At 46.6% G+C, this 20417-nt stretch overlaps 1 protein-coding gene across 3 annotated transcripts in view; it reads left to right on the top strand.

Moving 5' to 3' along the window:
* LOC120949796 (octopamine receptor beta-3R-like) overlaps positions 1 to 20417 on the top strand; it is a 60411-nt gene that overhangs the window by 15360 nt on the left and 24634 nt on the right. For all 3 annotated transcript variants that reach the window (XM_040367314.2, XM_040367309.2, XM_040367310.2), the window contains 5 exons: positions 2009 to 3078; positions 15919 to 16017; positions 17289 to 17387; positions 18573 to 18848; positions 18909 to 19140. In XM_040367314.2, coding sequence (XP_040223248.2) covers positions 2642 to 3078; positions 15919 to 16017; positions 17289 to 17387; positions 18573 to 18848; positions 18909 to 19140 — 1143 coding nt within the window. In that variant the 5' untranslated portion in view covers positions 2009 to 2641. The remainder of the gene's footprint in view (positions 1 to 2008; positions 3079 to 15918; positions 16018 to 17288; positions 17388 to 18572; positions 18849 to 18908; positions 19141 to 20417) is intronic.

Genomic DNA, 20417 nt, shown 5'->3' with positions numbered 1-20417 from the left:
GCTGGTTGCGATATTATGTGGGTTTTCTGTGCGCTCTCCCTTCTTTCGAGCAGAACGGGAATTAAAATAAGGGGCTCGGGCTGAAAACTTGGGCCAGCATTTTTGGGTCGGCATTATTCCTTGCAAAATCCCCCCTTTTTCCCGGTGACCCAATTCGAAACATGCCTGCATTGAGATGGTCGTGGTGGTGGATGAAGAAAAAAAAAACCTGGAAGTGAAAACACATTCTAAAGTACATGACACCGTCACAAGCAGGTGAAAAGGTGGTTGCTGCCATTCAAAAACAAACCACCACCAGGCGGCCCTCGTGTGCTGCAGGGCTAGAAAGGTGGAAACATCGTGTGCACACGTGTGTCAAGCGTTGCAACTTGCACAGTGTGTTTGTGTTGTTGCCATTTTGCCTTTTTCGCTTACATACTGTGCACGCTGCTATGCACATGCTCCACCACGACTGAGTGCGGTGCCAGGTGTAATGAGTGTGCGGTATTCAGAACCGCCGCCAGTACGGAGTGCATGTGTGGCTGTGCAGGCGTATGTGCAGGGGATGCTCTTGGCGTATGCCATCCAGAGACAGATAGAGAGAGAGAGAGAGAGAGTGAGAAAGGGCACTGGTAAGTCTTCTCGGGGTGGCCTTCGTACCTTGACTGACTTTCATAATGATGTTAAATATTGATTGAGCTATTTTCGCTCACGGAAAGCAGCGCGGAGTGCGCACTGCGGGCGGGGCGTGCTCGTGAAGCTCGTGCATACTATCCATTTCTATAGTGCGGAAACGATGTTAGCATCGCTTAAATTGGGTGTATTCAACGCCGTGTACCGTGCAATGGTATTTTTTCCTACGTGAGTTTTGTTAGCGCAGGATTTGTGTGACTGTAATTTTTGTCGTCTGTTCGCCTTTTCAAATGAGATCGCGGGTGGGCGTTTTTTGTTGGTATTAATAATATATGTCATTTGCGTTACGTTTGATATCGACACGGTGTATGAAGAGTGTGTGAATGATAGGCATCGCTAATTTGCAACGAGCTGAATTATTGCCATCAATAGTAAGCGTATTCAATCAAGCTACTAGATACTGTTATTACTGAATGAAATTCAAATGTTGCATTCGTTTGCAGATGGTATATCATTTTTTGAGCTTCGATAGAGCTGATCAAAGATGCTATTGGATACTGGAGTAATCGGCAGTAAAGCAAGAGGATAGATCAAGCACCTGCCTACGAGTGATCCAACTGCAATATATTAAAAGCTTATTGATTTTAATGTCGTTCCCATGTAAACATTGTTAATTGCAGCTGTCCACATCCAATAACTCCATGAGTGGGTAACAGTATACAGTATGTCACGAAAGTTACAGCTCGCCTGCCTCATATTGGCCTCGCATTTTGCATGCCGGCAAACTGTTTCTGTTTGCTCATCGGATTGATTTTTGTTTTTGTTTTTTTTTTGCTTGCCTGTCCGGATGGATGTTTGATCCCACAGAATCGAAGCATTAAAAGAATGATGCGTTGCGACAGTTTGCACAACGGTGGTCAGTTTGGTGAACGGTCGCAGCCACAAAACGGGGCTTCATATCAAACGGTATGCGAAATTGATGTGGACTGTTTTGAAGCAAAAAGTCAAAGCGCACACATGGAAGTTGTAATACACACTGTTCCCATACCGGAACGAGTAATCGATAGCCGTACGCAAATAAACGCGTGCCCGCTTGTGCTGTTTGGCGTACAATGTCAGCCAAGTGATTACGCGCGTGTTTATGGTCAGCCGAGGGACACTGGTGATGGTGCGATTGACATATTAATCAACCATAAAGCTATGGTCGTTTCCGTTTCTGCTCTGGGTGGCGTTCTATGCCCATCAGCTCATACATCAAGCCGGTGTAGCCGGCGGAAGGATCAACTTTTGATGGTCAACATTTTGTTGCTTTTCACTCTGCACTTCCACACTCCTTCACTGTACGCGCTTGTTTTGTTAACCGCTGTATCCCATTTTATTCTCCATCCTTTCGCAGGTTTTAATGAACTGCACGCACTCGGCCGCCGACGCGCACAGATGAACAGAGCAGCAAACGAAACGACAAAAATATGTGAAACACTTCCACGGCCGCTGTTTGACGGACGGAGCAAGCGGGCCCGCGTACGCGACTCGGCACTTAATTAAATGCGAACAATAAACGCACCGCGAACCGCCACGCATGTTACTCCCTTTGACGCAAAAAAGGCGAGTGAAATTAGCTGCCCCGAGCGTGCCGAACTGCGGCAGCGCTGATTGCTGTCCCCATACCGTCCCCGGCGAAAGGATAATCGTCCGCCGGGGGCTATTATTGCGTTGGGCTGGGCGCGAGATCCGTTGGCGCGGGATGTACGATGAGTGTTTCCCGTGCGTCCAGTGGCAACGGCGCCACACCCATCCGGCCGGCCACTGCTTCCGGGACGCCAATGCGAGTGTGTGAGTGTGTCTGTGTGTACATATGAGGTAAGCAAGTGCAATCAACACATGTGTGCCAGTGCTGCCAGGACATAAAGGGAAACTCCTAGCCGGGAAAGCGAAGTGTACGAGTGTGTGTGTGTGTGTGGCTGTCTGTGTGTGTGTGTGTGCGGTGGTGTAAGTGAGTGGGTGATGCGAAAGCGCACACCGAGTGAAAATGTTCACCAGCCGCAGTGTACCACCGACAGCGCAGCCGGAAGTGAACGCGCTCCTCGGAGCAGCCACCCAACCGATCACCCTGCCCGGTGCGCTGGCGACCGTCGCGTCCGCCCTAGCGTCGGCCGGATCGGCCACCCTTACCTCCCTCGCCATGGCACCGACGTCCGGTCCGGAAGTGGACGGGGCAGCCGGTGGCTGGAACGGTACCGGCGACGCTACCTCCGGCGCGGCTGGCGACCACCAGCCCGTCGGGCCGGGCAGCAACGCGGTCAACCTGACCGTACCCACCGCGTCAACAATCGTAGAACCTGCCGATCGGCTCGTCGAGCTGACGGTGCTGTGCTTGAAGAGTCTCATCTTCGGATCGATCATCATCGGGGCTGTGCTAGGCAATGCACTCGTTATCATTTCGGTGCACAAAAATAGAAAATTAAGGTAGGTAGCGTCGGGCGGCGCAATATTATTTGTCTGTTTTGTTTTGAAGATTGACGGGAAAAGCGACGGTTTGGCGGGTGCAACATCATCCAATACATGAATAATTCACTAGCAGTGCAAAAATCGCGCTAAACGAAAATTTTAAAAGCGCTGGTTGAATAAATTTCATCAAACTTGTCTTTAAACGAGACGGATGGCATTTAAAATGGTGAACAAGCTGTACCATCCTGGAGTGAACCATTAATTGAAGTACCCGCCTTTGTGCATTGAAACCCCTTGTTTCGATCCAACTTTCGATAACAATATCATTATTTGTTCTACATACTGATAGAAACTTTCATGGTTGAGCTCATCTTCCCCTTTCCCGTTTAGTAATTGATATTCAAACTTTTGTTTTCCTTCTTCCGTGCCAAAACCTGTGCTGCCCCGGGGGTGGTTTAGTATGGGTCCAAACTCAAGACGTCCTGTCGAGGCACTTTTGCCGTTGGCCGGGAAAGTCAAGAGCGCCCTGATGGGCGCCACAATATGTATAAACAGTATGGTGCAAAAAGGGGAAACACAACAGCGCGCGCTGGATTATGATAATTTTTCTTCGTTACCAAACCGGTCTGATGGTCAGACGGCGGTGGTCCGTTTTTTGTTGCATTTAAGCAGGGTGCTCGGACACTTTGGAACTATGGGGTGGGAGCGTTCGAGCGGCGTTTGCTGAAATGATATGCAAACGTATACGCAGCAGCTTGTATTGGTGCAAGTGGAAAAGGATTTCTCGGAACAATTTCTTCCGAACAGAAACAAGAACCACAGCAGACAGTATGAAGCTTTTGACTTACGGCCAGCTTGCAAGTGTGCGGAGTTTGGGAAACATATTCGTTTGAATAGTGAGCTTATTTGCATTTATTCGATCATCCTAATGGGAGGGAGTGGAAAACGTCACGTCACGAGGAAGGTGAAAACGTTTTGCTATTCATAGTACAAGCTGCAGCTGCTTGGTATGGTGGGTTTGGGAAGGGAATATGCTGGTTTAAATAAGTAATTTTAGGGATTTAGTAAAATGCAATGTTGAACATCAAAACGAAACTGCCTTTCAGTTTTGTTAAGTTAAAAAAGAAATCAGTGCTTTTTGGTGTGAGTTAAAATGGTAATCAATTTTATGAACAAGATTCCTGTTCGATGGGTGGCCTTTCATCTTATAAGCAACGTGTCATTTGCACCTGCTCAATTTTCTGAGTGGCAATACTCTTAGCAAAGGAAACAAATTTCCTGAAACTGTCGCGTTAAACGCTGTGCGAACAGAAAATAAGCAGCCAAAAACAAAGAACGATTTCAGCGCTCCGTCCCGATAATGCAGAACCCGTGCCAATGTGTCAGCAAAGGGGAAACCAATTATTCAAGCCAAACGCTGACCACCGTTACGCGGAACACGGAACGCCAGGACAGGTTAATTGATATTCTGAACGAAAGATCGAGAGAAAGCGAAAGGTACGCAACAAACAAAAAAAGAAGAGAAAAATCAATCAACGGACCAGCTGGCCGAAATCATTATCTTGGCTTCTGTTTTGTTGAGCTGAGGGCGAACAAAAGCGAACGGACAAAGGAAAAACAAACAGGCAGCACCTAAGAGCACTAGCAGGTTGATCCTTGGTGCGGAAACCAGCCGCACCAGGCGCGTAATGGGAAACAAATACCGTTTGACAGGTAATTGACACGCGGACCACCACCACACCCTCCGCCTAACTGGCTTACCTTTCCCAGTACTGGGGTGCGAACGGAATCGAATCGGTAGCGACGTGAAAAAGCACCACGACGATTTCCCACCTCACCACCAGGTGAGCTTTCGGTAAACGCAGGAGGATTTTCACTGCTTTCGCCTGCATTAATCAATAGGATCGCTTCGACGAAAGATATGGGAAAATGGTGGGAAATCCCATGAACACCTTGGCCTGTTGATTTATTGATACTGGTAAATGTCGTCTAGATCAATCGATCTTCGTTTTTTGCTTTTTGTCGCAAGGAAAGGTAAAAAAAACAACTAAACACGCCGTCAAAATAGAGCGACAGACGCGACAGAGGATGCTGCCATGGAAACGCGAAATTGCAGATTCGTTTCAACCCTGATTGATGCGCAATGTTTGCACGTTTGCGTTCCCCGGGTTCCGGGAAGCGCCCAACGGTTATTATACCGCCCCGGTGATGGTTGCTTTCCCAGTTTTCAACACAATAAATTATACACTACACTCACACACGCACGCACATTTACACACGATTTTCAATTATGATTTCTCAGCTAGATTCATGGCCTCCCGCCCCCCCTGTGCCAGTTTGTTTTCGTATTCCGTGCTGTTTAATAAATAAATAGCTGTGATGTGATTCCACGTTGGTTTCGATTCCACGTTGGTTTGTTTTGCTATTGTTGTAGTGGCTTCGGAACGCTTCTGTGGAAAAAAGAAACGCCCCCCGACACATACATTTGTGCTCTTCTGTCTCGTTCCCTTTCTGCAAACGTTGCTGGCATTAGAGGGCATTATTTTCATAAGCTTTTTTCCCCCAACTGCTGGAAAGGGGCAATGAAATATTCAGCCACATGCGGTAGCGCTGCTTTCGAACCGGTACTGCTGCTGCCCCAAACTGGTGAAGGAAATCGATGCAAAAATCGTTGAACTTGCTCGTTTGCCCTTTCACTGCTCCGGGTATCGATTGCAGCATGGCTGTAAATGATAAATAAGCGACGAGCCTGTTGGCTACTCTACACAGTTCAATTAGTATATTGCTTTGGCCGCCGGGTGGCAGTGCCGACCAGCGTGGGCAACTGGAACTGCAGCAGCACCCGGTTCGATAATTCAATGTGCAAGAAGCATGGCCTGCTGCTTCGTCTGCTCAACTACGCTTGGCTGGAAAAAGTTTCCTCATTCGAATTATTATCTCGTCTGTACGATCGAGTGTACAATTTCAGGCAAAGTTTTCTTTCTACGCTCCACCACGTGCACGGCTGAGGACGGCTACTGATCAAGCCCCGGGAGCGGGAAAAGTTGATCCAAAAGTTTGATCGATATCAACAGTGAGCACACGATGAAAACTGTAATCAATGTCGTGCGCGTGTGATGAATATTAAAATGATTATTGCCATGACGAATGTTAGCCCCGCCCCGAGTGCTGCGGGCTCCGTTTCTGGCTTCCGTGCAAGTGAAGTGTACAAAATACGCAGCAGCGACACGGTCAAGGGGAGAGGAAAATCAATCTTTGGCATTACTTCGTCACACCTCACCGCGCGCCCTCTCCAGTGTCTCGTTTCGCGTTACGACGGTACGAAAGTTTTGCGCAATGTATCGTGCAGATCAAGCTGGCCCTGTAAAGCACTAATTACTTCCCGTCTGGCGCAGGTTGTCACAGGATGACAGTGGACCATTTTTCTTCCGTCGCTGCGGCGGTCGTGGAAAGCGTCAGTTTACGGGGCTACGACGAAGGCTGTGCAGTTGTGTTGAGTGCCATCCCGCGTAGGTTACGGGTCGATGAATCGACTTCGAGACGGGGCTGTTTTGCTAATGTGCTGTAGTGCGCGAGGGTGTTTGTCGTGTTGTTCTTGGGAAATATCATGTTTCGGATGCTCTCTCTACCGTCGCTCCGGATGGGCTGACTGTGTGCTGCGAAGGGCTGTGATTAATTCAAAGCATTCTAGCGCTGTGTCTTGCACCGGTTGCTGCTCGCACCAGCCATTTTGTGGGCTTCGGAAGGGTGGAGTTGTTTGTGCGGTGTTTCAAATGTACAACGCGTACATTACAGCCATGTGTGTCCTTGTTATGGAGAGGAAAGTGTGGGAATTGTATTTAATTACTGGTTGAGAGTGTTTTGCTTTGCATTCCTGATGTTCGTGTTAAACAACGGGGTTGTAAAATTCATTTACACAGTTACAAGAAATTGATTAAATTATATATTGCAGAATACTTGCTAAATTATCATTTCAAACGTTCTGCTTTTAGTGGCTGTTGCGCTATTTTTAAGCAGTCGTTGTCTCTAAATATTTCATACTCATACTACAATGTCCATGAAAATACATCCCTTCGATTTATTTTCGACATGAATCAGGTTGGTTTGGGCTGCTTTAAATCGTTCACCACAACCGCATCATAACCTTCACCAACGGCGAAATCACTTGTTTGCGGTTAAACCTTGCGCCTAATGGGATCGATCGTTCGTTGCCAAACTGAGCTTAAACGGTTGAACACAACCTACTCCGCTACACCCAACAGGCTTGCGGTGCACAATAGATCGATTGTTTGCAGGCACCCTGGACAAACCATGCCGACCCGCCTTATGGTCTTTATGATCCAAATTTAATGGCGGGCGATGTCAAAGTTTCACGCCGTACGAGCGCACGTAACTCCTGGTGCGAACTAGTGAAATAACAAAGAAAGAAGCAGGGATAGTAAAAACAAAAAAAAAAAAAAATCGGAAGCATCCCGACGCACACTAAGTGGTGTGCGAGTGGGCTCGTCGAATTCGGCAAATTGGTTTTGGGTGAAAGCGAACGATAACTCAATTTCGAGTGCGCGTGAAATCGAACTGCTTCGACTGTTGATTGGATTGTAGAGTGGGGGAGCGTTTCGGGCCTCGACCGAAAGCCCTCAGCGAAAGACGTGAGGCAATTGCTCTGTTTCTTGCTGCGTTGCTTCCTGCCTCCGGAGAGCACGGAGCTTTTCATCCCGGGCTTCGGAATGGATGAGCAAAAATTGATTTCATTGCCATTCATTTGCTCTTGCTGTGCAGCCAAGGGTTTGGTGAGTGGGTCCTTTTCGGAAAGGTGGCTGGTTGGGTGGCTTTTGGTTGATTCATTTCTTCGGTTGCTGGCTAATGGTGACCGAGTGACTTTACTAGGCACCTAGAATAATCCGTCAATTAATTGCCACCCAGCTTATGTGCGAATGGCGCGAAGGTGAAACAGAATGCATGGGAAGGTTTTATCGTGGTTTTCGTCCGGACGGATGGCATCATGATTGGAAAGGCGAATTCAGTAGCCTACTTTATTAGCAGCACCTCAATATCCAAGCGATTGGCCCAGTTAATCACATTGCATCTAGATTCTTCGTGCAAGAAACAACGTTTTTAAATATTCACGTGAAGCATTTTCTGGATTTTCATTAAAATATTAAAGAGCACATCGTATCGCCAACCAACACCTCATTTTCGCATCCAACTTTAAGCTCGTTAGCCATTCCTGCGGTGAATGTTTTAGGTAGCATTAGTCTCCGGTTACGGTTATCGATCATCTTTCCATTCGATGCGCCGTCCCGTACCACCATCGGTTGCCATCATTTCATTCAACCTATCCACAGCAGGCAGAGAAGCCGTTCCCCGAAGGTAACATCACACCATCACTGGAACGGCCAACTGAGGAGTCAAGCTCGGCTCGATCGATCTGAATACACGGCGGCATCGATATCTTGGCACCGTGGGGATGTTGCTTTGCATCGGGTCGATATACTTCCGGAGCGCGCAAGAGATTCGCGTGGCGGGCAGAAGAGCGTGCGGTTTGTGGCGATGACTCGATCCGAATGGTTGTGGTGGAAAAGTCGGCAGTAGTGCACGCTGCCGGGTAAATCCCATTTCAATACGTAGCTCAAGTTTCAGCTAAATGACTGCTGAGTGGATGCATTCCTGGCTGCGGGCTGAGATTTGGCTTCGGCTGCTTCGGCGTAACGAGTGGCCGTGTCCGTGTGTGTGTTTGTGTGCTGCATACGAGCAGCGTGTATGTGTGCTAAATGATTAATTTGCGTCATGATTCAATGATGAATCGTCTGCCCGCCGCTTTACGGTGGCTTCGTAAAGACTGATAAGAGCTTGCTGGAATGGGCGTTAGAAATCGCCTTCTTAGCCAGTGCAGGAAGATTCCTTCGATGGATGGTTGTACAGCGACGGTGCTGCTTTTACTGCTGCTGGCGTGGACAAAGGATGAAAGCACAATCTGTTAAGCTAAGCAAACGTTCTCCTTTGGGCAGAAAGGTTCAAGTGTGCGAGCGTAAATTTAGACCGTCCAGTCAGCGGCCAGTGACGACCGGGTCTGATTTACTTTAGTCGTGTGCCACCGCTTGAAGCGTCAGCAAATACGGAGTGCTTACGCAGATGGGGCTAGAGCGAAACACTTTTATCGCAAAGTTCAACGCGGTCCTAATCAAACAAGGGGCGGTGTATGGTTTCGGTGTTGTTTGTGCAGATTGACTTCGAGATTCGCTCTGCATACACTCACCGTTCGGCTATCTTTGACGAGGTTTGCTTTTGCAACATTCTGACCAACATTCAGGACGAGCGAAAACACGCACACACACACGCGCGTAACGAAATGCTGGGTACCAAAAAATAATACCTTTTGAAGAGCTTTTCACGAGATGTTCTTTGGTTAGCCATAGAAAAAGGATATAATTAAATTGAAAACCATGCAGCGCGCAAGGGGTGATGGGACGATATTGACTTTGTCGGTGGGGCTTGTGGCAACCAAACTTTCGCGTTCCCTGGGAAAGGTTGTTTATATATGCAAGATGTCAAGTGAACTTAAAACAAAATTGCTGGAATTTGTTAGCAGCGCGCCAATGTGACGTATTCGGTGTACAAAGTACAGATACTTATAAGTTATTATTTATTAGAGTGGATGAATGGAACAAGGACGAGTTTCAATTCGTGCTTGGATTATAATTGAGGAATGGTGGTTGTAGCTTTTTTTCACTTTTTCGTAACCTAGATTAGAAATCTCCAAACTTTTCTGTTCACGGAAAGCATCGCTGCGTAAATCGTAAAAAGTAGGTGGAGTAAAGGCCACTAGGCCATTTACATTTATATTTTGATTTGACAAGAACATAAAAAAACAATGTTTTATAAAATCTATAGCTTTTTAGTATTGAAACATATACCTTTTAATGAAAAAGTACCTAAAGTAACATAAGAACGAAGTTAAAAAAATGATTTTCATATTCTGACGTTTGGTGAATGGGCTGTAATGTTATTTAATTTTGTGATTCGACGATAACAGCATCCCTAATTCATTTTTGATTTTGTAAGATATTTATACTAACGCTCAAAAATATGTCGGCCATGTAATTTTGCAAAAGCTGCACTTGATACTATGAGAAAAGTTCCCGTTCGCCGTTGACAACTTTGCAATGAGATCGAAAACAAGGAGAACGATGATCAAACAATTGATTTCCTAAGTGACATTTTCTCGAAAACATGTTTTTTTCCATATCTGATCGACTAGTATTTGAAACGCGTGAAATTGTGGATTTTTGTGTTGTGATCATCTGTGTTGAAAGTGTTAAGATTTTGTGTTTTTGTATATTAGAGTTTCCTCTATCGATGCACGATGGCGTCGAGCTCATTTACATTCATAGTGTTATTTTGTGAAAATTCGGTGTTTTTTAGGTATAAAATGGTGACATGATGCGTTATAACGTTAGGAAACGTTATTTTCCGACGAAACCAAAAGAAAACAACAAATAGTCACTTAAGAGTCGATTTTAAAGGGTTTCTTTTTCTGAAATTCCCTTAAACTGGTGCAGTTTAAGAGAAGTTTAAGGTGCCAGTTTAAGGAAAATTGCACGAATTCCGTGCTCGAAAATGTCAATTGGGTAGGCAGACGATTATTTGTAGTTTTAGAAGGTACCAGAGAGTATTCGGCTTCAGTCAATAGTTTCTCTTGTAGTACCTAGTTAGATTATTAGATGAGACCAGTTTGTGAAACCTTCAAAAGCATAAAACCATTCCGAGTATTTTATGACTCTGAATCGTTGCAGACAATCCAAACAAAGTCAACGGTTAAGTTCACAAGCATGTTGCGCTGTTAATTGAAATACGATGTGACATGGCTTCACATCGTAGTACGAGAAATTCATCACAATAAACATGCTAACGGAACAAACATTGTTCGCACACCACACGCTGTCACATTGTTCCACCGCTTCCTGAAAGCAGAGCGCCCCGCTGGCACAACCGGCAGTCATAATTATTTTCCATTCCAATTAATTGCCCTTGTCCGAAGCGACCGTAAACTCGGGCGAATCATGTTGTTCCCACGCAGGGCGGTCAAATCGCCAGCCGCCCACAGCCGCAGAAAGGTTCACAGGGCGCAACCGGTACGCAGATTATTGCTTGCAAAATTACAAGGCAAAAATTAAAACCGAATCACCTCGTCTCCAGCTTTAGGTTCGGTCGCACGACACCCTAAAATCCTTCCATAAGGCCGTCTCTATGTTAAATCCCTACACCCGTCCACTCCTGCGTAGAGCGCCGCTTGGGAGAGAAGCCTGTTGTACGTACTAATTGCTGCCGTTCGCTCTCCACCACCAGCAGCTATGCACAGCGCACGTGTTTCCGCCCATGTAACCGCATTCCTACGGAAAGCTACGCAAGAGTCCTTTCCCCTTGCCCCTGTCTGCCGTCCGTGTCGGTATTGCGGGGCACGTTGCTTGTCGGCATCGTTCGGCGGTTTCTCGGCTGCGGTGTCTGAGCCAATGAAGCTGGACTGTACAGCCTCCGTGGGGCAGTCGGGAGTGCATATTGTGCAAGGTGGGTTTGAGTTTTGTGGCCACTCCGATGCTGGCCGTCGGGCATAAATGGTGAAACGTGCATCGTATAGCGCACGCATGGGAGAAGGAGCTTCATAAATCGACCCACCGCACGTTCCGTTTGGTACGCTCACCTGCCACCATGGTTCACGAAATACGACGAATCCTTCCTGTTCGACAGGCACGTAAATTGATTTCATTTGCAGCATAATGCTGTGATAAATCTCCACAACACTGCTCTGCGTCTGCTGGCGAAGGGGAAACTGGCAATGGGCAGCTCGCTCTCATTTTGGGAATGTGTGATTTATGCCCACCCATCGATAGAGTGTTGAACAGTTCGGGAGAGAGTGTTTAGCTGCGTGTGATCGCATCGCACTTCGTCGAAACGCATCCCAACCAAAAGCGATTGGGCGTGATTACGGGAGTGCTAGCGCGGATGTAATTATCTACTTAAAGTGCCCGCAAAAGCACCGCTGCTTGCGGCACGCACATTTCGAGCGAAAACAAGATTAATGTTTCATGACAATTGCACCCCACAAGCACTGCCAACCGTACAATAGGAAGCGAACCAGCCGGGGCCAAAACGAGAACCACTGCTCAGCTGTAATTTGTCCTTACATCAGGCACGGTGAAAGCGCACAGCACAGTGTGCAAAACCAAGGTTCCCTCCCCCTCCAAACACAACAACAACACCAGTCCGTCTCCAGTTCACCGGTTGAAAGTAAAAACGCAACCCATGTTCCGCTTGTTCCATTTCTCCGCTTACTTGCTACCGTTCGCTCCACGCGCAAACCATCCCAGGGCAGTCTGAGCAGCCAAGCAGTCCGGTCCGTTCGTTCGTCCGTCCGTGTTCGTCCAGCGGGTAATTGCTGGTCAAGAAAATCCTTCGCTCACGACTGCGTGGGTAAATATTGCGTGTAAATGGAATTATTGGCTTGGTTGAAAGAAGATTGTGTTGCAGGGAGTGCGGGGAAGCGAGCCGTGCGGAATGGCGCTCAGGGACAGATTTGTATCCGTGTTGTGGCCCGCTGCGGTCTGGATCGTGCCGGGCGCACGGTGTTTGCGAACAGATTGAGATTGCCGTTTGGGAGGGATGGGAATGTTTTTGAGGAAAAAGTGGTACGATTCGTAGCAACACATCGATGTGGGAATATGGATCGATTAAGCAAGAAATGAAATACCGTGCCCGAGTTGGTGAAGCGTTTTACGAAAAAATCAAGTGTATGTTTGAAATGAAACTTTTAATGTTTTTTTTATAGTAGAGAAATTGTACAGATTGAATTTCTAAATATGTTTTATTTATGCAGAACTTGACATTTGACGATCGAAATCATGTCATTTTTTCATCCAAACATAGACATTTAATTCGACAGAATAGGCAGATTTAAGTTTTCTACTTAATAAAGTAAGCTTAATTTCATTCTGTTTAATTGAATTTGTTCACAAAAAAAGCGTACGCCGCTGAAATGCTCTTCGTCCTTACCCTTCTTCTGTGGTACAGCCAACAGTTCCACTAAAAGCTTTAATAAAACGATCCCATTTCAAAATCTCCCGCTTGATGGATTGTGCCCATGAGCTCATCGCAGGCTAAGCTTCGAATTAAAGCTTCGCCCTGTTCAATAGAATGCTGCCGGATTTGCGTTGTTGTCGCTTTCGTTGCGTAGAATCGATTTCCGGGCTTACTGCTCGAAGCGAACGAGCTTTATATCGTCCACGTTCGGGAACGTGTGTAATCTGGCCCGCATTTCGGACCCAGCTACAAGGGGGCTACCCCCGTAACCCCGGGCCCCACTTTCCATTATGTTCACGGAAATGGGATTCGCTTCCATCGAGCTACAAGAACCACGGTAAGTTGGTATTTTGCCTTCGGATAGAAGCGTGTTTTCGTGTTTCACCATTTTTCCCTGGTCCCACCATACTTTGTCTCTTTTTGGAGGGTTTTTTATTCCTTTTCCCCCCTTTTCTTGTTTGCCTTGCTCGTTTGGCTGTAGCAGAATAGAATAGGAAAACAATGGTTGTACTCACAATCACACACACACGCGCACAGACGCATTGATTCGATCGGAATCGCTCGAAGGATAATATTTATTTTATTGAATCAAATCGGCAAAATCAATAACGATGTCGAGAAAGTAGCCCCCCCGGACAAGCCCATCCCCAGCATTGGGAGGGACACTGTCCTTTCCGGTGCAAAAACGGCTCTCGGATTGGTCGATAAAGCTACAAATAAATGGTCAGAAAATGGATATAAACGCGCTTATACTCGCTGGTAAAGTGTACGCTCTTTCCGGTCGAACAGGACCGGCGGACGGCTTTAATGCACGGGCAGCGGGTGCAAACAATGATGGCAAAGGTTCACTGATTGCAAACTTCCTTAATCGGACCGGCGCATTCATTGCCCTGTGACATGCGACTTGGATTGGCTGTGTGCTCTGTCACAACTCTGCAAACTGGCAAGGCTGTACCGTTCCGCATCGACTGAGCCGGCAAGATTTCAACCGTGTGTGAGTGCGTGTTTGGCCGTAATGTATCATGTGGCTGAAGAAAGTGAGGGCTTCAAGTGTTAGCGCCTGTTTGACTTTCACTGCTATGTGTGTAACCGGTAATGGTGGGTGATTAAAATTCACTCCCGTTCGCGTTGTGCCCACAAACCCGTTCTTTATTTAAGAATGGAACTCGTTAAATAAGTTTCTCACATTGTTAATGCATTAAAAAATCGCACTTTCATAACTCACCTTTGCTACACCACCTCACCTTGCATAATGAAATTTTGCTGAACAATGCTAGAGTGGCTAAAACTTTTACGACAGACACAGTCGCTGCTCGTGACACATTGTACCCTCAAATGCAAATGCTCGCTTCACCTGTCCCTGTCACAGTCAGTCAGTGTGTGTAATGAGATTGCCCGCAGCCGCACAAAAAGGAAGAACAAATGTAGTAAAATGTGCACTGCACTGTGCGTCATGTCATCGCGCGTAATTTGCAAGCAACAGTGCAGCAGCGAGCGAATTTGTTGTCATCCGCAGCCTCTCGGTGCCTTTTGACGGTAGCCGCAAGCCCAACTTCACGTTGCTGCTATCATGGTCTTAAAAAAAATAGTTCATTGGTTTTTAAAACGAATCAAACGAAATAACTTCTGCTGTATTCTGATTGAGGTTATGGCACATTCCTGTTCCATCCCTGCCGACAGCAAAGTCGTAAAAACTAACGATAACCAATCAAGAAATCATCGACTGCCGTGCGGATATCCTGATGCGATTGTTCACTTTTCCCTTCCCCTTTTGCTTTTCCACCCAATAGTGTTGGTTATGGCACAGTGTGGTTTGTGTGTTTGTGTGTGTGTTTGTGTGCGTTTTCCATTCCATTCCATTGTTCGTTCATCGTGCGGAGATTGTAAACGACAGCATTAAAGATGCAGCGAGTAAATTGTTTGGAACGGGAGTGGCAGTGAAAGCTGCTCATTTTCTGTGCTTCCGTTTCGTGCCCGAGTTTGTCCCGGCTGGCACTGACCGGGGCCACTGTTCAAGGGCTTGGTGTGCCGGCACGGGTTAGAAGCAGCTGGTTAGATAAGAATGAAATTTGCAAGAACGATACCGCTTGCGGCGCACTCGACCGAGGGATGCACCGCGTGGGACGGACAGAGCGATGGGGAGTAGGAATTGTTTGATTAGATTTAGTGAGAGCTGTGTTTCCCCCGACAGCCTTTACGTCACTGCTGGGAGCTGGGTTTCCTTGGGGTTGCTCGCCAATGGGGGTAAGGATCCCGAAAGGACAAAGTTTGTGCCGTTATTTCCGTTTGTCTGTTGGCTTGCTTTCTGGCACGATTCTAACCTGCACCACTGGTGGTCGATGAAGGAGGATGGGTTTTAAAAATGATCGTAAACCAACATTCTCCAACTCTGTGAGGTTGAGGAGATAGAAGAGCTGCTAGCTGGCAAGCGAACGAGCAGTTCCCATACACGAGAAGGAGCAGTTGTGCACAGCAGCGAGCTATCAAACGCTATGACAATCAAAGAAAGGCAGTAGAGCGTGAGGACTCAGATCATTTAGTGTGGCGGGATGTAAAGATCGTCAACAAGATCGACGACGGGATTGGGAGAATGGGAAAACTTGGGAGATACCAACATGTGTGATTGAACATATTTGTACGAGTGTAATAAAGCAAACAAATACCTTTCGTTGAGTTCTACAATTCTTTGTCTTTATCACTAAGACCTTCGGATACTTATCTCTCTCTCTCTCTCTCATTCGAGTACATTCACTAACAACATTATCTCTTCTTTCCTCTTTGCAGAGTAATAACCAACTACTTTGTAGTATCATTAGCAATGGCGGATATGCTGGTAGCACTCTGTGCAATGACATTCAACGCATCAGTAGAGCTGTCGGGAAGGTAAGTGATTGGGTGTCCGAAACCCCAAACAACGATCATACACACAACCCCCCAAACGCCGTCCCACTGCACGTTACCATTCGCATGCAAACACCTCTCTAATTGGTACCATTGCACGCCATTCATATGCCAACCGCAAACGATCACCACCGAATCAAAACACGTCTGAAGTACAATCGGCCACCAAAAGCGCAAATTGCTTCTGCTGGCGCACAACGCAACACAAAACCGTCAAGCTGGAGCGAGAAGGAGACGCGCACACGCGCCGCAGTCGCCGAAAAATGGTTCGCGATGGTTCTAAAAGCTTTGTTGTCGGCAAACAATCAAATTATCGAATGCTTTCGTTTTCGATCAGCATTAAATTTCGCCAAATGAAATTACGCTGCTGCCAGCGGTGGTTGGCGGTCGTGCCCCGGCTTCATTTGCGAACCTTCGAGTAACGTTCACCTTGAACTGGCGGCGCTGACGACCAGGGACTGGGAGGTTTCTGAACGCAGGGCATAGTTTTTTTTTCTCTTTAAGGCATAGCAGAGCCAAAACATGAAAAATAGAACTGCATGTGTTAAAGTTTGTGACACTGGTGGATGATGCAAGGGGCTTTTATTCTCCTTCTTCTCTTCGTTTTGTGTCCCCAACTAACGACAAACTCGGAAAATTCAATTTCCGTCTCAATTGGTTCGTTGGCCGTGGAATGTGTTCGCCGCTGCAGACGGCACCGGTTACTGGCTGGTTAAGTAGTTGCTGCTGGGGATCTGTGACTGTGAAATGGGTTGCGAAATTGTCTGTGTATGCGTAACAAAGTTTGTTTGAGAAGAGGAGCAGAAAAAAAACATGGAATGAAAATGGAACTAAAAATACGAGCAGCGTGAACGTGTATGGCAGCTGATACTTTACATGGTGTGTGAGTTTACCTTCCCTGTGTGCTGCAGCAGGTGTTTTGTAAAGTTAAAACCATGCAACCGTGCGACCCATTTGCAGCCCCAAAACGTGGGCGAATGTTTTCTCACAAAATACACCGCATCGTCCGTGTGAAGTGTGTCTCAGTGACACGAGCGACAAGAAATAACGATTGCGCTGCTAGTTTACTCATTTTATGTATTTTCAAATCGTGTTAAAAATCACACAAAAACATCAACTTTTTGTATGCTTCATAGACACTTCCCACCGTAATTCATTTCAATTCTTTAGATACAATAAAAGGAAAGCTCCTGTTGAATTTCCCTAATAACACTCCTGCACTTTGTACTCTCCATCCCATTAATCTCTTACAGGTGGCTGTTCGGATCGTTCATGTGCGACGTGTGGAACAGCCTGGACGTTTACTTCTCGACGGCGAGCATACTTCACCTTTGCTGCATATCGGTCGACCGGTAAGTACTGTCACGCTCGTGTACCTCTCAAGCTTCCCTTATTGTGCGATGTAAATTCGCTCCCAGCCGAACCCAGGCTTGCACCATAGCCTACACACTCTGCGCTTGGTCATCTGAGGCTGTGTGTCTGAGGCGGTGTGTCACCTAGCTGCAAAAAACTTTTCTCATTCTAACGATAACTTTTTCCCTTGCTTCATTATGATGCGAGAACGGATGGGAAGTACACTCCCCCGGTACCGACAAATGATGATAAAACTGAACTATTAATTAGCTTTGCGGGGCAAATGGTCGGGGGTGCATTTTGTTTTGCTCTTCTTTTTGCTGCCTCGTTGCTTAGCTACTGGAACATAGTTGTGTCCTTCTTGGAACTCTTTCAGAGTGGCCGCTTTTTGTTGTTGCTACTTCTCCTTTTTGCTATCCTCTTCATCGATTCGAGCAGCTCCTCTTCCCGCTACCAGGGATAAAAAGAAGATCTCGTTTTCTTTGCTTCATCCTATTTCGAATTACTGTTACACCACATCTCGTTTTGCCCTCACAAGTCAGAAAAAAAGCTCCGCAGGGAGGACGGCGCAGCATAATCTGCACCGAAGATGGATGGCAAAATTATGATGAATGGACGAGCAAATGAGCAGACAGACACGGTGCGCCGTCCGACGCATCGCCCAAACACGGTACTGGTGGCCGCATGGTGTAAGAATGTGAAAAGCACTTATAACTTCCGTCGTGAATTTTCACATTCTTCTTCCCCCTCACATAGCAGCACAAATGAGTCGACAAAATGAATGTGAAAGATGATTGATATAGCAATCATACTTGTATCATGTAGTTGACTGGAGCGCATGGTCGCACTGGAGGGAGAAAGAGACGCTGCTCCGGTAAAGAAAAGTTAAGATGATCAAATATTTTGTCGGTAAACTTGTGGTCTATATTTCAAGCGAAATACGAGGCTCATTAAATTACCCGGTCAGGTTAATGATGATGCGAGAAAGTAGGCAAACCACACACCCCTAATTGTTGCTGGCCGTTTGCAACATGAATAAGGATATAAATGCTAGTTAGCCGTAAGGGTCGCTTTGGTGTTGGATAAATGATGATATTTTCTAAACATTTGTTAGCAAAGAAAGATAATTGAATATATTTTCTCCTTTCCGCATTTACTTCTCTGCTTCTTCCCATTACGCGCAGATACTTCGCCATCGTACGTCCGCTCGAGTACCCGCTGTACATGACGCAGCGGACCGTGTTCTTCATGCTGGCGAACGTGTGGGTCCTGCCGGCCCTGATCTCCTTCACGCCCATCTTTCTCGGCTGGTACACGACGGCCGAGCATCTGGCGGCGCTCAAGATTAACCCGGACCTGTGTATATTCGTTGTAAATAAATCCTACGCAATCATTTCCAGCTCGATCAGCTTCTGGATACCGGGCATCGTGATGGTGACGATGTACTACCGCATCTACAAGTGAGTAGACCGGCTACTTCATACTTTTTACCGAAGCTCACCGCTGTCTGTTTTGTGCAGGGAAGCGGTCCGGCAGCGAAAGGCACTGAGCCGCACCAGCTCCAACATACTGCTGAACAGCGTGCAGATCAACAACGCGTCCAACACGCTGCACGCGAACCACCACCATCACAACCACCACCATCAGCATCTGCACCACCGGAATCACCATTTGCGTGCGAGCGACTGCGATCTCGGCATCGATATCAAAGACATCCAGCACGACACGCACAGCGAGCTGAGCGATCTTGACGTGAGTACTAGTTGAGTGTGCAAACCGTTAGCGAGTCGGTTACCATCTCGCCTTCTTCCGTGCCGGGTACTCACCCGGGTTTTTTGGGGCGCGGGACTCCTTTTTGGTAGGGCCGCTAATGTTTCGTGGCTAATTAATTGCCAAATTAAAGCCCCTCACACTGTGCCCGTGTGGCGTGGTCGTATGCTGTCCGTTTGGCGCTTGCTTCCGATCGCAAAGGAGCTGAAAGGAGTAAATTGTACCACGAATGGGGCTTTCCCGACAGGCACCAGCAAGTGGGTGGGAGGAAGGATAAAATTAATGAGCTTTTAAATGATGAAAATTGATGCCCCGTAGACGCCCTGATAGTGGGCACAGCCGGTCATCTACAGTGCATGGGGGTGGGGGGGGGGGGAGAGCGGTTGCGAACGGAACAATGCGCCCGTTGTTGCGCTGTTGTGAAGTGGAAAAAAGCGGAAGATATTAAATTGCTTCATTGCTTAATTGCAAAGAAGAAAGGTAGAGTGTAGGATTGAACCCTTTGCTTTTCAATTGCTTGCAGTCGAGAGCTTGCTTCTGCAAGTGGTAGTTTGTAGTCCTAGAGGTGTTTTAAAACGAAGTAAAAGAATATGAAGCCGCCGGTCAAGTTTAATTTGGTTTGATGCTTATTGTGAAGAAGGCACAAAAGCCATGCAATTAAGAGAAAATAATCTATTACCAGTAACTGTACTGATGTCTTTAGACAAACCCCATCAATGTGTACCATGCTTTCAGTGATATCAAACTCGTTATGGGTCGTGAGTCGGATTTATTAAAAGCTTAACAAAACCAAGCATCAAAGATGCGGTGTTTGTGGAGGATCCTTTTACTTTATTTTTAAAGATTCTTATTAAGTATTGACTAAAACGTCATAGGGAGGATGATCTTCGGCTAGGCGAGGGCAAAAAATCAGACCAGTATCTACAAACCCTCATGGAAAACCGAGCGTAGCGTAGCGAATTTTATCTATGGTCGGAATTTAGGTCATTTAATAAGACCACAACCACAATTCTTTACTTTTCTATATGCTTGGCTATTGTAAATTTGTTAAGATATTGGCCCGATTTTCGACGAAGCTAAAGGCTACAGCGTAACTTCTTCAATGAAGTGAAGAAAGTGATATTTCAATACGTAATTTCTGTCCAAACTGTCCAAAAATCCTCAATGTAAAAAATGGGTGAAAATATGAGAAATACGCCTTTAGCTTGCCAACACTTGTAGTAAAAAAAAAACGCGCTACATGTCATCTTCGCAGGTAT

Source organism: Anopheles coluzzii, chromosome 2, assembly GCF_943734685.1.
Source record: "Anopheles coluzzii chromosome 2, AcolN3, whole genome shotgun sequence".
Taxonomy (NCBI): Eukaryota; Metazoa; Arthropoda; class Insecta; order Diptera; family Culicidae; genus Anopheles; species Anopheles coluzzii.
This window is presented reverse-complemented; position numbering and strand designations above follow the sequence as displayed.